This window comes from Hyperoodon ampullatus, assembly GCF_949752795.1.
Source record: "Hyperoodon ampullatus genome assembly, chromosome: 11".
In the NCBI taxonomy this organism is placed as follows: domain Eukaryota; kingdom Metazoa; phylum Chordata; class Mammalia; order Artiodactyla; family Ziphiidae; genus Hyperoodon; species Hyperoodon ampullatus.
This window is the reverse complement of record NC_136924.1, coordinates 93,623,997-93,644,379: the sequence shown is the minus strand read 5'-3', so window position 1 is coordinate 93,644,379 and position 20,383 is coordinate 93,623,997. Positions and strand designations below refer to the sequence as shown.

Here is a 20,383-nt window from a genome sequence, read left to right as displayed (position 1 = left end):
TCCATCGACAGATGAATGGATAAAGAAGATGTGGCACATATATACAATGGAATATTACTCAGCCATAAAAAGAAACGAAATTGAGTTATTTGTAGTGAGGTGGATGGACCTAAAGTCTGTCATAGAGAGTGAAGTAAGTTAGAAAGAGAAAAACAAATATTGTATGGTAACACATATATATGGAATCTAAAAAAAAAAAAAAAAAAAAAACCAGGTTCTGAAGAACCTAGGGGCAGAACAGGAATAATGACACCGATGTAGAGAATGGACTTGAGGACATGGGGAGGGGGAAGAGTAAACTGGGACGAAGTGAGAGAGTGGCACGGACATATATACACTACCAAATGTAAAATAGGTAGCTAGTGGGAAGCAGCTGCATAGCACAGGGAGATCAGCTCCGTGCTTTGTGACCACCTAGAGGGGTGGGATAGGGAGGGTGGGAGGGAGAGAGATGCAAGAGGGAAGAGATATGGGGACATATGTATATGTATAACTGGCTTCACTTTGTTATAAAGCAGAAACTAACACACCATTGTAAAGCAATTATACTCCAATAAAGATGTTTTAAAAATAAATAAATAATGATATTGTTTTGGATTTTCTTTTTTTATTTGCTAAACTGTCTTTAGTAAACATGTGCCGCTTTTATAACAAAAAATAAACATCATAAACGAAGAGAAAAGAGAAAAGGAATGAAGGGGGAAATCCCACCTTAAATACCAGGAAGAGTTATAACACTGATATAAATAACTATTATACAAATGAGAAGGGATATAAGAGATACAGGTGATCAGGTAAGGGAAAGAATATATTATGCCAGGTGTGTGCATACACACGCAAAATGAGTGCATGACTGTTTGGAGTTAAAGAAGGCATAATGGAAGGGAGGCATTTGAACCTGAAAGGACAGAATTTCTTAAATTTTTAAACAAGTTACACATATATGCAAAAATATAAAACTTAAATGATACAGAAATAAATACTCTTAACATATTAGTATGCTAACCTTCCATACCTTTCTCAAGGTTTATTTGTTCGCACATTTCTCAAGGAATATACAAAAATACATTCCTATATATTTATTAATAGTATACATATTGTATGTGTATGTATCTGTATGTGTGTGTGTGTAGTAGTACATACATTTTTGGAGGCAATTTGCCAGTATATATAGTATATAGTGTGTGTGTGTATGTGTATTTATATGTGTGTGTGTGTGTATAATATAGTTTTAAGTTTTAAATAAAACTAAATCTTAATAAACATTACTATACAGCTTAATTTTAAAAATCATCCTTCTATGTCAGTACACACAGATCTACTGAATGACTGTAATACTTACTGAATGACTGTAGTATTTCATACCCTTGATATACTAGAATGTATTTCTCTGTGATAGACTATTACAAATAATGCTCAGCAAACACCGTTTTACAACGGGGTCAGCGGTTCTGTAAGACAGCTATCTGAAAGAAAACTTTACCAGCAAATGGCCCTCCAAAAAGGTTCTACCAATTTCCACTTCTACAAAAGTGTATGAGAGCATGCCATTTTCTACCATTCTGGCCAATGTTGGGAATAATCAACATCGTATTTTATGACTGTGATAGATATAAATAGTGTATTATTTTAATTTCATTTCCCTGATCACTAGTGAGACCCCACAGAGTATTTGGACTTCAGAAATTGGGGGTAGGGGAATAAACATGATTCTAAAGAGAGGACCACAGAGAAATGAGAAAGTAAAAAGTATATTTGAAGACAAATTATTTAATTTCATTAAAACACACTAGGGGGCTTCCCTGGTGGCGCAGTGGTTGAGAGTCCGCCTGCCGATGCAGGGGACATGGGTTCGTGCCTCGGTCCGGGAAGATCCCACATGCCGCAGAGCGGCTGGGCCCGTGAGCCTTGGCCGCTGGGCCTGCGCGTCCGGAGCCTGTGCTCCGCAACGGGAGAGGCCACAACAGTGAGAGGCCCGCGTACCGCAAAAAAAAAAAAAAAAACACACACCAGGAAAATTAAGATCATTTGAGTTTGAGGATGAGTTTGTGAAAGGAAAATACCAACTTAAGCATTCAACCAGACTTTTTTTCTTCAGGTTATAAGAGTACCCTGAAGGGTTTTTTTTTTTAGTATAGTTAGTGACATGATTAGAAACCATGCTTCAGAAAATTAATTTAGGAACAGTGTGTAAACTTTCAGGGGGGAAAAATCAGCAGGCAGGAGACTAATCATAGGCTAGAATTCAGGCCAGAGATAAGACAAAGTAGAGCAGAAGAATTACAAAAGGAGAAGAGATGCACTAGAAACATTATTTACGGAGCCCAAATCAAGAAAACTGGCAATGGGCTTCCCTGGTGGCGCAGTGGTTGAGGATCCACCTGCCGATGCAGGGGACGCGGGTTCGTGCCCCGGTCCGGGAGGATCCCACATGCCGCAGAGCGGCTGGGTCCGTGAGCCATGGCCACTGAGCCTGCGCGTCTGGAGCCTGTGCTCCACAATGGGAGAGGCCGCAGCAGTGGGAGGCCCACGTACAGCCAAAAAAAAAAAAAAAAAAAGAAAACTGGCAAGTTATTAGATAAAAATGGAGTAATCATGTTGATGGTTAAAGAAAAAGTGCTTCCCAACCAACTTGATGCTGACTATTCTTATGAATAAAACTGTAAAGAAATGTGTACAAAAATAATACAATAGAAGGAAAGTACAAATGCTATTGGTGAATCATCTCAATAACTCAAATCAAAATAAGGAAACACATTTCTTGGGTACCTGAGAGATCACTGCTTTCAATTCGCCGGAGATCTGAATCAGCCCAGAAGAGTTTGCCCAATCTGCTATCAAGAGCTAAAGCAATTGGTTTACTTAAGCCACTGAAAAAGAGGACCTCCCGTTCTGTTCCATCTAAAGCAGCTCGTTCAATTTTGGGAGACCTTTCCTGAAGATTGGTAAAATACATATACCTGAAGAGAAAGGAGGAAACTATAAGTTTACCAAAGTAAGAAATCACACAAAATGAGAATATTGCTATTGATTAAGACAAAAGGAAGTAAAATAATATTTTTAAATCTTACTTTTAAATGTTTTAGAACATACTGTTTTGAAGGTCATGGAATATATTAATTTCAGTAATAGTAACAAAGGGTGCACAGAAGTTCTTAGGGAGTTAACTTTAAGGAATTAATAAAGTGTTAGATACAGGCAGCCTTATGCTTTTGGAATAATACAATACAATAAATAAAAGAAAATAGTAGTAATAATCAGAGAGATCTGGACTCAAAATTTTAAATTTCTTCTCTATTAGTCTATTTCATAGCTGAAAATGTCGTATATGAATTATTTCTTATATTTAACTTCTATAGTTCATCTCTTTCCTGTAACTCCTTTGAAGTAAGCTACTTTCCCTGCTGAATTCCTTATCATTCATTCAGATTCAAGTAAGTACAATTTATTAAATGCAAAGCTCTATATTAAATGAAAGAAGGCATATTAGTTCTTATCATAAAAGAACCTAAAATCTAGTAGAAAACATAAGACTGAAAAACAATTAAGTATAAGGTAAATTGGAAAGGACTAAGTATAACTAGAGAGGTACAGACATAGAGCGGTGGGTATTTGAGAGAGGAGAACGTCACATCTGGCTGGGGGTGGGGCAGATCAAGGGAAACTTCACGGAGGATGTTACAGTTCAAACAGTCCTGGAGGTATGGGTAGAAATTAGAATTAAAGCAGTGGTGACTAAGGAAGGAAATTCTAGACAGTAAAATCAGAGAAAGCAAGAATATACATGGGCTGAAAAGGAAGGCTGATGAGGGTTTCAGATGCCACCTTAGTAACATACCCTTTTTCTGGGTTTACCACAATGGCTCGAGGTCTGTCTTGCTCGCCTTTTAACACCACTCCAATCGATCTCCCATCTAATCTTGTTACATTAATGACATTGGTGGCCTCGCAAGTCCAATAGATGTAGCGGCTATAAATATCAATGCTGAGGTCATAGGGCTGTATTTCTAGGTTCTGATTCGGAACTGAGCTCACAACCACAGTGAAGCCCTAAGGAAAGAAAAAGAAACACACACAGAAAATTGGATTCCAAGCCAGATAGCTCCGAGGAGATCACTCACAATACTTACACTTACGTGGTCACACACCTGAGAAGGAACTCTCAAGTCTCAAGCGACACTTCTTAGTGAACATTTCAAATGTTCCCTTTGGTTATGACGACATAAAGCAGTAGAGCGAGCTGAGGCCATATTAGTTGCTCTAAGAAGCTGATAGTGCACTGATCAGAAATGAGAGTGAGAAGGTGGCCGCTGTTCCTGTAAACTAGAGACAACTGCGGCTAGAACCACACTCTAGAAATACCTCTAAAGCAGTGGTGTTCAACCAGGGGCGATTCTGCATTTGCAAACGCCTCCACCAGGGGCACTGGCCAATGTCTGGAGACATTTTTGATTGTCACGCCTATGAGAGTGTAACTGGCTTCTAGTGGGGAGAGGCCAAGGATGCTGTGAAACATCCTACAACGTACATGTCAGACCTCCACACAGAATTATCCAGCCAAAAATGTCAACAGTGCGGAAGTTGAGAAACTCTGCTCTAGAGACAATAGCAATTAGTCAGGGCTACAAACCACATCTATCAGTCATGTCCTTCTCTGATCCTCAGATCTACACCCCCCCCCCAAATTTTTTTTAAACAAAGCCAAGCAAAGAGAGAGGCTTTGTTCATCTGTTTTATCTGAATAAATTATATTTTATTTACTCGGCATCTCTGAGGTAACACTCCTTAATAAGGCTATCTCATTTATTTGCTATGTCCTCGGCTGTATAACAACAGCTATAGTTTCTATCAACTAGTTATCAGCCTACTGGTCCTGGCCTACACCGTGTAAAGCGCATCTGTAGTATACGGCTACAACTATACCCCTAAATGATCCTCGGCAGCCTTAAATACACTATCTCCTTGCTCTTTCTTGTCGGACAAGACATAGGAAAAATAAGTAATCTAATCTCTCTGAATTTTAATGCATTAAAAATCCAACTTAACATTACTGTTAAAAGGAAAATGACAAATAATTATTTATAGTAATCCCGGTCTAATACTGCTTGGACACAGAAAGAAAGCAAATAATTATGGACAGCGGTATGTAAATCATGACTAGAATGTAAGCACAGATAAGATGTGTTGATAATATTTTCATTCCTATCCCATAGTCACCAAATAATAGTTACCAAAACAAAAACAAAAAAAAATTAGACTAATGATAACATATCCCAGATTACTGAGACTGTGTTTATGTTTCCCATCCTCTGAACATTTTAAATAATAGTTAACTAGTAATAGAACTATTATTTATTGAGTGCCCACTATTTAACAGGTAATGGGCTATGTGCTTTTACATTCCTTTCAGCTAAAAAGTTCGTAAGAATCCTAGTGAGCGACAAAGCTGAGATCAGAACCAAGGGTTTATTTGATTTCAAAGTTTCCAACACTCCATGTAAATGGAATTTAAAAAACCCAACTATATAAATGATACGGGTGGCACTGACAGTCATACTAATATATGAGCATAAGTTATTTTAATACAACACAATCTTCATTCTAATAGAATTATCAAACAATCGTTTACTCAAAGATCATTAGGAGGGAAAAAAGCTGCTAGGTTCAGAATTTCAGTTTTACACACATACACACACAAGCAGAGTCAAGACTTAAGTAAAATAGGATGGTTGGCTGGTCCAATTACTAGGCAGAAGAACTGGATTTTGAACGCAGCCCTGAATTACCTGGCTGCCATCTTCTTGCGCTTTTCGGATCATGTTTTGTCGTGAGTCAATCCAATAGAGTTGCTTGTCCAGTGGATCATAGTCAATGGCCCGGACATTCCGAAGGCTGTGGATAGGAAGGATGATGTCAGGGCTCTGCTGTTCATCAATCACCATGCGGTTGATGGCGCTCTTTTGACTGAAGAGCAGGAAAGTAGTTGGAGCTTAAAGAAAGAAAAAAGCAAACAGGAAGCACAGTTACCCTAAGTCTTGTATCACTCAAAGATTTGATCAGCCTGTTGTCTGTATCTCATACAAAACAGACATGTATGTTGAAAAGGTAAGGTTGAGACAAAACGCTTTGGAATGCCTCCAGAAACTCTCTTAGAGGTAACACTGATCGGCACTCTGGTTACCAAACCAGTTATGAATTTACCCCATGATAACAGCCAACTAGCCATTTTTTCTCTGTCTTGTCCACAGTGGTATCATAGGACACTTGATTTTAATGAAGCATTTAATAAAGATAGACAAAATTCTCCTGTCTACCAAGTAAATAATCCTAACTCCTCCATAACCAATTCTTGTAGGTGGAAGGAAGCCTGGGTCTCCATAGGTCAAAGAAGAAACTTCAAGATTGGTTTTAGTCTCACTTCTCACACTATTTAGTCACTTGACCTTAACTAAGGCCCTAAACCTCTCTGGGTCAAAATCTACTCAACTCTAAAATAAGGTCATAGCTATGTTGTCCTGCTCATTTGAGTTGCTATAAAAATTTTACAACATGTGTGAAAATACTTTAAAAACTGTAAGGCATTATGTAAATGTCAAGTAAAAATAACTACTGTTTATTATTATCAATAGTAGCAGTAATAAACTTGGTATTAGTAGGATTCAAACCAACCCTCACTGGTTGCAGATATAGGCTTAATATTTTGCATAGTGGGTTGCAAGGAGAGGGAGCCAGTAAAAAAAAAAAAAAAACACACTTAAGCTGATGCCCTAAATTTATGAAATGGGAAAATGCAACAGAGACAACATTTCCCTTTCCCAGGGACTAGGCCTCTACATCTCTAATCTAGAAAAGGAGAGCATCTGGCAGTGCTACCAAAAACTTCAAAGTCTAATAGCATTTTTTAAATCTTCATTTAAAATATATGTAAAAATTCTGTAATTATACTCTTGTTGCTCAGTCACCACCTAAATCCAGGAGAATTTTGTCCTTCTCAGGGATATAAACATAAATGGCCAAGACAGAACCCCCTGCTTTATTTCCCCTTAAACCCCATTCTTCACAGCTCCGTTATTTGTGGTTCCCTGGTTCACTTTACATTTACACCCAAATGTATACTGGCTTAAATCCCAAAGAAATTCACTGGTTCTCACAAAGAAACTTGGTATTCACAACACTGAAGTTAGGCTTTGAGTTCCTCACTGGCTAAAAGTCCACACCTAGCTTGGAATATTTGGCTCCAAGTATGTTTCACTGGGTACTTTTTTTTTTTTTTTGAGTCAAGTTTTAACCTTTAATAAGATTCCACGATTAGGTGTTCTAGAAATGTAGATTAAGACAAAGCCAAATACGGCTCCAAATAAATGCTTATTTCAAAAAGTCTATGGATGACATTAAAAATTACAGCTGGCTAAATATTTCTAAGAGGAAGCTGATGTTTTGACTTATTTACAAAAGTGACAAAGAATATGCAATTTTGTAAGCCTAAATCCATCCTAATTTATGTAACCTCTAACCACCACTCCCTCATCTCCTGCAGAATGCTTTCAAAACTGTCCTATGAGGTTGTCTCTGTTTTGCATTCCCGCAACGAAGACAGCCAGCCACATGGAGAAGTTGGAGGATGAGGTAGGAGGAAGCTCTTCAGCTCTCCTTTGAAGACACAAGTGTTCACCCAAAGCTTAAAGAAAGGTATTACTCTGGTGTAAGAACAGCATAAATGACAAGGCCAAGCCCACCATGTCTGACTGTGCCATTTGTGCATTGTGCCAAAGGCACCAAGTAGGGACTGAAGTCCAGTCCACACTTCATTAGCCAAGTCAAGCACCTATGCAGCTGCATCTGCCCAGAGGAAACATCTCCCAATTTGCACAAAGGTCCCATAGAGGCCAACCACTTCAGTACTGAACAAGGGATTACACAATTTGGCCTCTTGTTTCCTCTCTGACTTAATTTCTATTCACTGTGTTCCAGAGACACTGGCCTCCTAGGTGTTCCTCTAATATGCCGGACATGCTTCCCCCTAGGGCCTCTGCATCTGCTATTCCCTTTTGCTTGGCAGGTCTTCTCCCAGATATCCAGCATAGCTCATTTCCTCACCTCCTTCAGTTCCGGACATAGTGTCACTTTTACAGTCAGGACTTCTCTCATGACCCTATTTAACACTGTGATCCTCTTACCCACTCTTTCTTGCTCTTAATTTTCTCCATAACACTCATCTCCATCTAACTCATGACAGAGTTTACTTATTTAGTTCATTATCTGTCCCACTGAAATGTAAGCTCCATGAGGGCAGGGATTAATGTCTATTTTATTCAGTGCTACATTCTTCACTGGCTCAAATGATGCCCAGTGTGGATTAGGTGTTCAGTAAATATTCATTGAAAGAATAAATGAGTAAACAAGTGAAAAAACAAGCATGAGATGATGATAACTAAGGACAGCCCTGTAGCCATGATTTTGAAAATAAGGAAATAAAATTATTTCAGAAAACTGGGAAAGAAAAGAAACAAGCATTTATTTAGGAATTCCAAGATGTCACACATCATACCAGATGTCATCCAATCCCCCAAATTACTCCATTTTACAGGTGAGCAAATTCAGAACGGTTAAGTAATTTCTAAAGAAAGGCTCAGAAAGGTTAAGTAATTTTCCCCAGGTCACAAAGCTGCTGCTGAATGGAAGAGCACATGTTTTTCCAAATCCTGTCCTGCTTCTTCATTCTTCTATTTAACAATGATTTCTTGAATGACTACTATTTACCGAACACTTTTTTAGGCACCTAAGATACATCAGTGGAAAAACAGGAAAAAAATGCTGCTTCATGGAGTTTATATTTCAGTAAACAGATAACAAGTAATAAGCATAATAAAGAGGCTATAGTATATAAATTATACAGTATATCAGAGAGTGATTAAGTGTCACAGGAAAAAGAAAAATGGCAGGTAAGGGGCACTGGCAATGTTAGACAGGGTGGAAGGATGACTTGTAATTTTAAATCGGGCAGATCAGGTCTCACTGTGGAGGTCACAATTAAGCAAAGACTTGGAGGTGAAGTATATCCATGCAAATATTTGCAGGAAGAACATTCCAAGTAGAGGAAATAAGCAGTACAACAGTCCTGAAGTAGGAGTAACTGGCATATTTGGAAACAGCAATGAGGCTGGTGTGGCTGCCATGGAGAGAGCAAGAGAGAGAATGGTAAAAGCTGAGGTTAGAAAAGCAAGGAGGGGGGGGTGGTGGTGCAAAGTGTGGGGTACAGATCATGCAGGAACTTGTAGGCCATTATAAGAACTAGGTTTTCACTCTGTGTGAAATGGGAGGTTTTGAGCAGAGTAACAACATGATCTGATTTAGCTTTTGAAACACAGGTCTAGGAGTAAATTACACAATGTTAGAAAACTTTTTGAGGGCAAGTACTTTGTGTTAAACTTCTCTTGTAATCTGCTTTGGAATCTGATACATCTGTGCACAAATATTAAATAGGACTCATTATAAAAAGAACACGCAACAGGAAGCCTCTTGAAACACTGCCAATCATCTCAGAAAGAGCCAAAGACAGACATTAGGGACGCTCAGCACTGATTTCTCAAGACCTTCACTCACCAACTAGCACACACTGGTAAAATCAGCCCAAACCATGACCTCAAAAGGTCTTTCCATATTCTTCTGTCTCCATCCTCCATCACTTATTATCCCCGTTTTCTCCTTCCAAAGTTAAACTTCTTAAAAAAGACGTCTACATAACACACACACTACCAGCCCCTCCTTTTCTCCATTCACTTGCTGATCTATTCCCATCTTTCACCATTACCCCCATGAAATTACTTTTTTCAGGGTTACTAATAACCACCTCATCCAAATATCCAGTGGATACTATTTTAGGCCTCACCTTACTCAACCTGTCAACAGCATTAACACAGTTCTATTTTCAAACAATCTTCTCTCTTGTCTTCTGTGTCACTATCTTCTCCTGGTTCTCCTCTGGCTTTTCTCGCTGCTGCTTTTCTGTGTCCACTGTGAGCTTTCTCTCCTCAACCAGAGTTCCCAAGGTTACCAGACCCCTTCTTTTCGCCACACATAGTTGGCAAACTATGGCCCACAAGGTAAATCTGGCCTGCTGCCTGTTTTTATAATAAAGTTTATCAGAATTGAGCCACATTTTAAAAATGTAACATCTATGGCTGCTATCACACTGCAGTGTACAGAGCTGAATAGGTGTGTGAGAGACTATAGGATTCACAAAGCCTCAATATTTACTCTCTGGCTCTTTAAAGAAAGAGTTTGCTGACCCCAGGTCTATACCTTCTCCCTAAGTACCTATTTTAAATACATGCTGGCATTTCTAAAATTAATACCTCTAACATCATCTCTCTCTCTGAGCTATGGATTCTTCTAAACAATTTTTCTTTCTTTCTTTCTTTCTTTCTTTCTTTCTTTCTATCTATCTATCTGTGGCTGCGCTGGGTCTCCGTTGCTGCACGCGGGCTTTCTCTAGTTGCAGTGAGTGAGGGCTACTGTTCGTTGCAGTGCGCAGGCTTCTCATTGCGGTGGCCTCTCTTGTTGCGGAGCAGGGGCTTTAGGCACGCCGGCTCTAGAGCACAGGCTCAATAGCTGTGGTGCACGGGCTTAGTTGCTCCGCGGCATGTGGGATCTTCGCGGCCCAGGGCTCGAACCCATGTCCCCTGCATTGGCAGGCGGATTCTTAACCACTGCGCCACCAGGGAAGTCCCTACAATTACCTATTTAATATTTCTATTTCCCATAGGAAAATCAATACAAACCTAAAATTATTTTTTAATTCTTTTTGAAAATGAATCCTCCCCATTTACTATCCACTTAACTGCTCAAACCAAAACTCTAGGAGTCATCCTTGCTTCCTCCCTCTTATTCTTCCTCATATACAACTCATCAACAAGTTCTGTTCATTCTAGTTTCAAAATATACCTTGAACCCATCGACGTCTCTCCATCACGACTGCCACCAGCCCCGCCTAAGTCGACCTGCATTATCACAAGAGTCTGACTGCCCTGCAACCACTTATTTTCCTCCTCAAATCCATTCTCCACAGCAATCAAATCATGTTATTATATCTTATTCAATTTTCATAGCAACCCTACAAGTTAGTTACTATTATTATTCCCATTGTACAAATGAGAAAAATTAAGGCTTAAAAAATTTATGTGACTTGCTTTGGTAAAACACAAAACTAACGTGTGACAGAGATGCCAAATCATTAAACTATAAACTCATGTTCTTTCTTTTTCAGAACTGAAGTCTTGTGTCAGAACAGACTAAATCCTTTCCTATGTGACCTCCTATACTTTCAGGCACAGAATAAGGTAATTTCAATAGTTCACTATATCCAATATCCTACAGCAATTTTGTTACCTTCTAACTTAGTGAACCATACCCTACTTCTCTCCCCTGGATCTACTTTTCCTGATCGATTTCTTTATCATATCTACCAATTTGTTCTCGTCTATCCACCAAGACATGGGCGTTCGTGCACAACTGAATCATAAATCAGGACTCCCCAAGCCAACAATGTTTTGTTACACACTGTGTTTTGGTGTTCTTAGCACTGTATGTGTGTGTGTCTCCGTGTGCATGTGAATCTGAGAAGAGCTGGTAACAGAAGCTAGGAGTAAGTGGTGACCACTCACCATGTTCAGAGCATGTGCTCTCCAGTTTTCCCTCCCCATCTATTTACCACTGTTTCACACTGGACTAAATTTACTCATAGCATTTTCTGCCTGGCCTCTTACACACTTAAATTCTTCATCTTTAGCCTATTCTACGAACTTCAGAGGACAAGGAGATTGTATTTTGTAGATTCTCTTTGTACTGTTCTCCCCTTCCTTTATCATGAATAAATATGTATAGCACACGTATGTGCTGTCTCTCTCAAAGAAACTATGCAAAATTTTCAATACATATTTAATCCCCAAGGATAAAAGACTTACTTTTTCTATAGTATCAATTTTTCCATAACATCAACTAGTTAGCACCAAACAAATAAAAGTAACAAAAACTTGCATTTTTCCACGTTTAGTCCTTCCCTTTTATTAAACAAATGATCAACTCTGGACCTCTACAACTTTTTACTCTAGAAAGAACATGAACTACAGTGTTTTCAAAATCCTGCTTTCTCCTCTAATTCTAGATTGCTTTGGGGGGGAAATGCAGCTTACCACTACAAGTCCTGTTGTCAGCATTAAGAGAGTAGTGGGCAGGGCATCCACAAACAAAACCTCCAACTGGCACTGCCAAGCAGAGGTGGGAGCAGTGCCCATTGCTGGAAGCACACTCGTTCCACCCTGCCTGCCGAGAGGAGTGAAACACGAGGATGTCCATCACATAATCCAAATGGCCCTGAATGATGGTGCGGTTTTGGCCACTGGTTTTGTTGGCACGCTCGATGCTGCGTCGGCTCCAGTCCGTCCAGTAGATGTAATCTTGGTACTGAGTTAAGCCAAAAGGATGAGGCAAGTCATCTGCTATAACCTCACGGTTGAGTCCTGTTTTCAGAAAGGCAGTAGAAAGGGGAGAAACAGAGATGAAATATGTGAGAATGTAAGAGTCTTGTTGGCAAAAATAAAATAAAATGTTAACATATAAAACATTACTTTTGTAAGCAATTTAAAACAGAAGAATTCCTTTAAAAGCAATTCTTAAACCAGATTGGTCCTCTGAAATCAACCCACCTGCAGTCTGACCCCATGCCTCAAACTAATGTTCTTGCTACAAATCACTGAGTTTGTTTAAACTCCTGTAAATGGTCTATTTTCATTGTGGTCTTATTTTTCCTCCATAAAGGTCTATAGTTCAACTATTTTTCCTTCCATAAAAGGATGGAAATGCATATATTGTATTTTACCGGTAAAAAAAGTCACTTCAGAAATATCCAGGGTGTTATAAATTCCATTATAAGCCAAAGAGTAATGAAATTTCCACATATTAAAGGAATATAAATCCAAGTACTTGGCCCACTATTAATAAATAGTACATATATTTATTACATAAATAAATAATAAATACATAAATACAGTGTGAGACAGAGGAAGAACCTAGACATTCATATGAAGTTTTTTTAATAGTATCTAACCTATGGTAAATAGCAGCCACTGATTTTTACACAGAAAGGATTATATACTATCTGTCTGAACAAAAAGGAGTACAGCTTACCAAGCATATTTGAAGATTCTATTAAGTTGGTGTCCAGGTCTGTCCAATAAAGCCTCCTTTTAGCATAATCAATAGTTAGGCCATTTGCTCGCCCCACATTTGGAACTAATGTAGTACGTTCACTTCCATCCATGGCAGCTCTGTCTATCTTAGGCTTTCCACCCCATTCAGTCCAATACATAAATCTAAATTCAAAACAGTGGATATTTAACATTTCATTTTTGACTATTTGGGAGAGAGGATCATATTCATGCATAGTAACTAAATCAATTTAAAGAAAATATACATTAAGTCAAGGAAATTGGTAAAGCAAAATCATAGCTATAATTTTTTTTCAAGAATATTGGCAGCCTCAACTAAATATTTTTTCTCATATCCTAAAAAGGAAGTGAGTCAGCTTTCCTTAGTCTTTCCAATGAATTTGTTCCATCCAAAACCTAGGAACTGGAAACAAACCAATGATTCCCTTATTGCAGCACTTGCATTTATAAAACTAATATTCAGGAAGTTAGCAAAGAATTAAAGCTCTGGTCTCAGAACCTGATTCACTTCAGAACAAAATATATGTATTTCTGAATACAAGTAATTAGAATTTTTTAATTTTTAAACTTCTTTTCAATTTGTGTCATCAACTCTCCCCCAAACTAAGTTGCAGCAGTACATCAAGGGTAAAAATTAATACCCTTTAACTGAAATTTAAAAGCAAAGTTTGAAAATGTATTTGGTCACATGGTCCAAGGTAACATACTGCTACGTGTAAGAGCAACGAACCACCCCTAATGTGTCAGCTGGTCAGTGAACACTATTACTACAACCCCTGTGAAATTTTAGAACACTCTTTTGCTTTTATTGTACTATTTTGAGTTTTTCACCTTAACCTTAGAGTGGCTCAACAGTATAGGCTTTTTACACATGAGGAGGCCAAGGCACTAAAAGTGTGACTGATTTGTCTAATGTCTTCAAGCCAGTCATATGGCAGAGCTAGAACTAGAAGCTAATCCTTAGCCAAATGCCCTTTCAGCTGAACTAGCAGTGCTAGTTTCAAGACACTCTGAATACTGGGACTAGGAATGTTCTCCACATGCCAGGTCTCATCAAATACCCATGGGAGACATTCACTCATCAGCCTGTTAGCTGATGGTTGATTTGGTAGCAATGTATGAACATGCTTTTCTGAAAACTGAAGTTGTCTCGGTCTTTGTTTGCATTTGTACTTGTCAGCTGACAGGCACGTGCACACCCCAAGAGCCCAAGAGAAAACAACTGTGGGAGAAATTTCACAGTTGCCAGCAGCCACATAAACTAGAGTACTTCATCCTAACTACTAAATATATCTGTCTGGTAACTAATGTTTAGAATAAAAATGACCATAACCCAATCACAACATGTCAGCACAGAGAGGGTGCTTTTAGTACGACCTTCTTAACTACATGGCTAACAAGCTAACCATGGAACTCACTGATTCAGGGAAACTATTTTTCATTACAGCTATAGTAAATAAGTTTGTATGTTCACATTGTTAACTTCTGCTTTTTAAAATGGAGTTATTCTTCAAATTTCAGATTTCTTAGATGCTGGCTTTTTAAAACTTGCTAAATCATGCAAGAAGGATCATCTACCACTGAAAAACATGTCACGTTGTAAATAAATAGTTTGTCAGAAAGTTCACTGTTTAATATCAAAGTTTCCCCAAGTTTATAATAATAAAAAAACTAATTGTCCATTTTTTAATTAACAAACATTCTAGAATGGAGCTTGTAAAATGCAGTTATTTCCTAGCACACATTATTTCAGTGGGTTTACTTTCATAGGTTTGGAATCTGGTGTAACTTGGGAGAGAGTGCAAGCAAATACAGACTTGATGACACCTTTAAAAAGGCTGTCTACTTAGTGTATAAGTAGGATCATTACTATTTAATTATTAATCCATTTCACTAATCTTTTTCACCCAATGTTAATGATGACAAAAGTCAAATTTAGCTAATAATTATTAATTCTAAATCAGTGAAATCTCAACTAATGGTTTTAAGATAAAGCCTCTCTGTGGTTGACTTGTCAAATTCCTAATAAGCATTATTTAAGACATCAAGAATATAATCCGTAACTTGGCCATGAACAATGCAGTTGCAAAGAATGCACACAAAAAGCTGTTTACCCTTCAGCGGGGTCCAAGGCAAGAGCTCTGGGACTATCTAGGTCTTTCCACACCAAAACCTGTCGGTGCTGCCCGTCCAACTTTGATACCTCAATTCGATTTGTTCCTGTGTCTGCCCAGTACAAGTTCTTCCCAAGCCAGTCTACTGCCATGCCTTCTGGATAATCTAAGCCAAATTCTACCACATGTTCCAGTGCACTGCCATTCATAAAGGCTCTGCTGATGGTCTGCAAAAATAAGATTAACAAAAAAGTCACAGGGCTTAAGTACAAAACACCATCCAGAAGGAATGTATGGTTTGGTTTTCCTTGGGTGGGAGGATCCAGAAGGGCCAGAGGCATAGTTTCTCAATACAATTCACATATTTTATGAGCAAAGAAAAAAAAAATGATGTCAATCTCTAATAAATGCAACTGTGACCTCTAGTTTTATTGCCAATTCAGGGAGAAAGTTTTGAAATTTTTAAGGACCAGAAATTTATTCCAGTAAAACAGTGGAATGACTATTCTTGTAAAATTTATTAGTAATCAAGTGAAAAAGACGTGACCAGAATGTTGTAGACTTTTAACTGGTAGTCAGCTTCCTGAAGGTACTTGAGAGTAGGCCATGTCACTGTGTCAAGTGAAGATCTCAACAACCTTATACTGATACCTTATAGAAGTGCAGATGACTATTATCATACCATTACCACTGTAGCTTTGAATCCCCTAAAAATTAAAACCGTCATAATTCAAGCTATTAATAACAGCTGCTACTTCATGGCACGTACTATCCTAAGTACTTTGTGTACATATATTTTCTCATTTAATCCTCACAACAGCCCTGCAAGATAGACATTATTGCTATTTTCAAGATGAGGAAACTTACAAGCCCACACAATAAAAGCCAAGATAAAGCATTTATTCACTCATTTAACAGATATTACTGAACACCATTAGAATCCAACTCTGGCTCTAACATTCCATGATTTTTGCACATGAGACAAAATTTTACACAAGTTATCTAAAACAAGTCCAAAACAATCTGGAAGAAGGAAAGCTTATTCTCCAGATTTTCTGGTTAAGAGCTCCTCCTTATTGACTCAATGTGCTTTTCAATATTTATTCTAGGGGGAGAAAAAAAGGTATGCTATAACTCATAATTGGCATTTTCTACCTCAGTCAGGCGCCCCAAAATTTTTTAAAATAAATTGAGAGTCAAGTCTCTATAAGCCATTTATATGAAGCATACAATTGCTTACTCTCTAACTGAAGAAAATGTCACTCATTATATTCAAACAGAACAAAGTAGAGGAAGATTATGTCTTGCAGATTTAGAACACTCAAGCAAAGTATCTTGCACTAAAAGATACTTAATAAAATATACTGAATGGGTCTTTCCCTCGACTTCCTTTAAAAAGTTAAGTGTTTTTGTAGAACTCTGCCTATTAAATAATGAGGAAAGTTGATAATAGCACGAAGACTCAGAAATCCTAGACGCTCTCCCTTTTAGCCCCCCGTTTTAATATTCCAGTTCTTTTGCTAACCTTGAGTGATATGTCAGTCCAGTAAATTCGGTTGTCTGTCACATCAAAATCCAAAGCAGAAGCTTCTTTGACACCAGTGAGCGGGATGGCCACATTATTATTGTTAGTTTCCAAAGAAATTCTCCTGATATCTGCTCTCCGTGAAAACAAAAGGAAAGCCTCTGGGACAATGCAGGTCTTCATGTCACTGATGAGTTCAAAGCCAATGGGGCAGGCACAGCGAAGGCCCTGAGGTCTATAGAGGCAGAGATGGCTACATCCCCCATTCTCCTCAGCGCAGGGGTTGGAACCTAAAATTATAAAAGGGCACAGAAGGACACACGCATTGACACAATCAACACATTTTCAATTTAAAATGACTAAGCATTTGTTTCACAAAGACCAAGGACTATATTTGCTCCCAAATCTAGAGTCTCAGTTGTAATCTCATAAACATGCACTATGAGGGTTAACAGGGAATAAAAGGCCAGGCACAGTTGTGCAGGCCTATAGTCCCAGCTACTCGGAAGCAGGATGGCTTGAGCCCAACAAGAGTTTTGATCGGTAATGCTCTATGCTGATTGGGTATCCGATTAAGTTGGCATCAGTATGGTGACCTCCTAGGAGTGGGGACTACCAGGTTGCCTATACCAGGTTGCCTAAGGAGTGGTGAACTGGCCCAGGTTGATCAACTGGGAATAAAGGTATGACAAAAACACTTTCCTTTGTACCCACAGTAAACTTTAAGTAAACTGCATTATTCATACAGTAGAAATTCTTTTCATGAACGGGGGTGTGTGTGTGTTAAGTTTAGCCCTTCGATTCAAACTATGCAGGCAGAGTACTAAGCCAACATTTAAAAGGTTATTCCTGCCAATCAATCTGATAACTTGAAGTTCTCATTTGTTTCCGGATAAACAACTTTAAAGAAAGTTCTCGATTCCAAAATTATTCATGGACCATCTACATGGTACCCAGCACTAGGTCATCCCTAAATATCACTGAACTTGGTGATATGCTGAAAATATGTTTGGAGGTTTCAGGAACTAAAAGAAGAAAGTGATTTGGAGTATTTTCCCTGGGACATTTATTTAATTTCTCTGGTTCTTACATTTAGGGTTTGACAGTAGGGAGGTGGAAGGAAATGGAATGATAGTCCCTGAGAAAGAAGATAATTGTCTAAAAGCTGTTCACTGTCTTCCTTAGCCACTGTAAGACACCATGGGATATGATGTAAAAGGTATCAGACTTTGAGAAAAACGTACTTGTACCACAAAGAATTTACATATATCCCCTCAAAACATCAACAATTTACACTGCTGACTTTACAAGCTGCTGACTCTCTCTATCTTTTCTCATTCCTGGTTCAATCTCTAAGAGAATTGTGGAATTACTTACCAATGATTCGATGAACATTTGTGGCCTTCAGGCCCATGAGGTCAGGGAGCTGGTCTATGATGATTTCCCGCTCTGCACTTCGTTTGTGTACTCTTTCGATGCTACGCCTCTGCCAGTCAGTCCAGTAAACATAGTCACCCAACAAAGTAAACCCAAATATGTGGGGAATTTTGTCTTCCACTAGCACTCGTCTCCCAGTCCCATCAGTATTCATGACCTTCAAGTTTAAGTTTAAAGAGAAGGAAGAGGAAAAGATGTGTACTTATTCTTCAAATGTATGTAAAAATGACAAAACCAACTGTGCCTACATCAAAATCCAAGTGTCATCTTAGTTACTCCTATTACAATGCTTTCACAAAATGACAACACGGTGATTTAATGAGAATGATTTCAAAGACTCAATGTAGGCTCATATTTTACCTCTATTTCCCCAGTCTTTTATTACCCTTCCTTCTAAAAATTCTGGTAACATTACATTTAGTATGCACCTCCTCTATTAAATGACTGTGTAAAAATTAAAAGTACAATATTATCACCTTAAGTTTGCTTGTACATTTGTTTTCAAATTATAGTGTACCTTTGCACATATTATTTTATTACGTATTGTGTTTTATAACATATTTTATTTTATCCTGAGAGTTTTGCCTGTTTGACATCTAAGGGAAACTAAGATTCAAATAAGGTTACACAGCTTGTAAACAGAGTTGATGTCTTTTTTAGGACTCCTTCTATTTAGTGTATTTTTTATTTCATTGTTTTTGTTTAAAAAATAAACAAACAAACAAACAAACACTCTAGATAATCTCTCTGCAACTAAGTTTCAAGTAACTAGGGTGTATCAGCTCTTTTCAACCACCCTATAGCACAGCGGTCCCCAACCTTTCTGGCACCAGGGACCAGTTTCGTGGAAGACAATTTTTCCACGGACCGGGTGGAGGAGGATGGTTTCAGGATGATTCAAGCACATTACATTTATTGTGCTCTTTATTTCTATTACTATTACATTGTAATATAATATGAAATATATAATGAAATAATTATACAGCTCACCATAATGCAGAATCAGTGGGAGCCCCGAGCTTGTTTTCACTTGCCACTCACTGACAGGGTTTTGAAATGAGCCTGCAAGCAACTGATTTATTATGGTCTCTGTGCAGTCAGACCTCTCTGCTAATGATAATCTGTATTTGCTACCTAGAGCCCTCACATGTGCAGTTCACAGTAGGGTTCGCGCTCCTATGAGAATCTAATGCCACCGCTGATCTGACAGGAGGCGGAGCTCAGGCAGTAATGCGACCAATGGGGAGCAGCTGTAAATACAGATGGAGCTTCGCTCGGCTCACCTCCTACTGTGCAACCCGGTTCCTAACAGACCACGGACCACTATTGGTCCATGGCCCGGGGTTGGGGACCCCTGCTATAGCAACATTATTAAATTCATTCTGACATTTTCATTGTAAACATCAGCAATTTCCCTAGAAGTGGCAAAGGCGTCTTATCTATCTCTGACGTTGCAGAAACATGTACTGATCTTCTGTTCTAAAAGACAGAGGAAGTATATTCTCAAGCACCAACTTCCAAGTCCTCATCTGAGAACATTTCTATCATTTAAAGTGGCCTGTGTACCAGGCAAATCAGCCTTCAGAAATGTTATTCTGTTACTAATAACATGTACATGCAAACACCCACCTAAAAAGAAGTATCAGGCATAATCTTATACAAGTATTAATTTTTTATTCATAAATTATATTCTATGTAAGTCAATACTATGAGGCCCAGATGGAATGACAAGCAAATATCTTTATCTCTCCTCTCTAAAAATTTTAAAACACTTGCTGACCTTCCCCAAACATCCAAACCTTGGAAACAAAATACTTAAAAATTGAGCAAAACTGTGCCATATTCTTGTATCTTCACTTGCAAATATCAATAAATATTTGATTTATATCTGATGGAAGAGAGATAATATTAGTTGGATGTGTATCTGTCCATATTAGATACAAGAGGACTTCTATTAAGCCAACTGAATAAATCTATATTTAAATATAATGTTTTTTAAAAGTCAAAAACATAGTTAAAAAGAATTAAATACTACTCCAACTCCTAACATTACATACTTTCTAAAGTTAATAATTTCTGCT

The 20,383-nt window shown here is 38.2% G+C and overlaps 1 protein-coding gene across 5 annotated transcripts in view; it reads right to left on the bottom strand.

The window, feature by feature from the left end:
* The window catches only part of LRP6 (LDL receptor related protein 6), a gene marked incomplete at its 5' end in the record, with an annotated part of 178,027 nt that overhangs the window by 30,074 nt on the left and 127,570 nt on the right, over window positions 1–20,383 (bottom strand). For 4 of the 5 annotated variants that reach the window (XM_079714740.1, XM_079714741.1, XM_079714743.1 and 1 more), the window contains 8 exons: window positions 2,770–2,960; window positions 3,839–4,050; window positions 5,787–5,989; window positions 12,192–12,518; window positions 13,186–13,370; window positions 15,341–15,567; window positions 16,866–17,155; window positions 18,243–18,459. In XM_079714740.1, the coding sequence (XP_079570866.1) occupies window positions 2,770–2,960; window positions 3,839–4,050; window positions 5,787–5,989; window positions 12,192–12,518; window positions 13,186–13,370; window positions 15,341–15,567; window positions 16,866–17,155; window positions 18,243–18,459 (1,852 nt within the window). The remainder of the gene's footprint in view (window positions 1–2,769; window positions 2,961–3,838; window positions 4,051–5,786; window positions 5,990–12,191; window positions 12,519–13,185; window positions 13,371–15,340; window positions 15,568–16,865; window positions 17,156–18,242; window positions 18,460–20,383) is intronic. The other variant, XM_079714744.1, reaches the window with a different exon arrangement.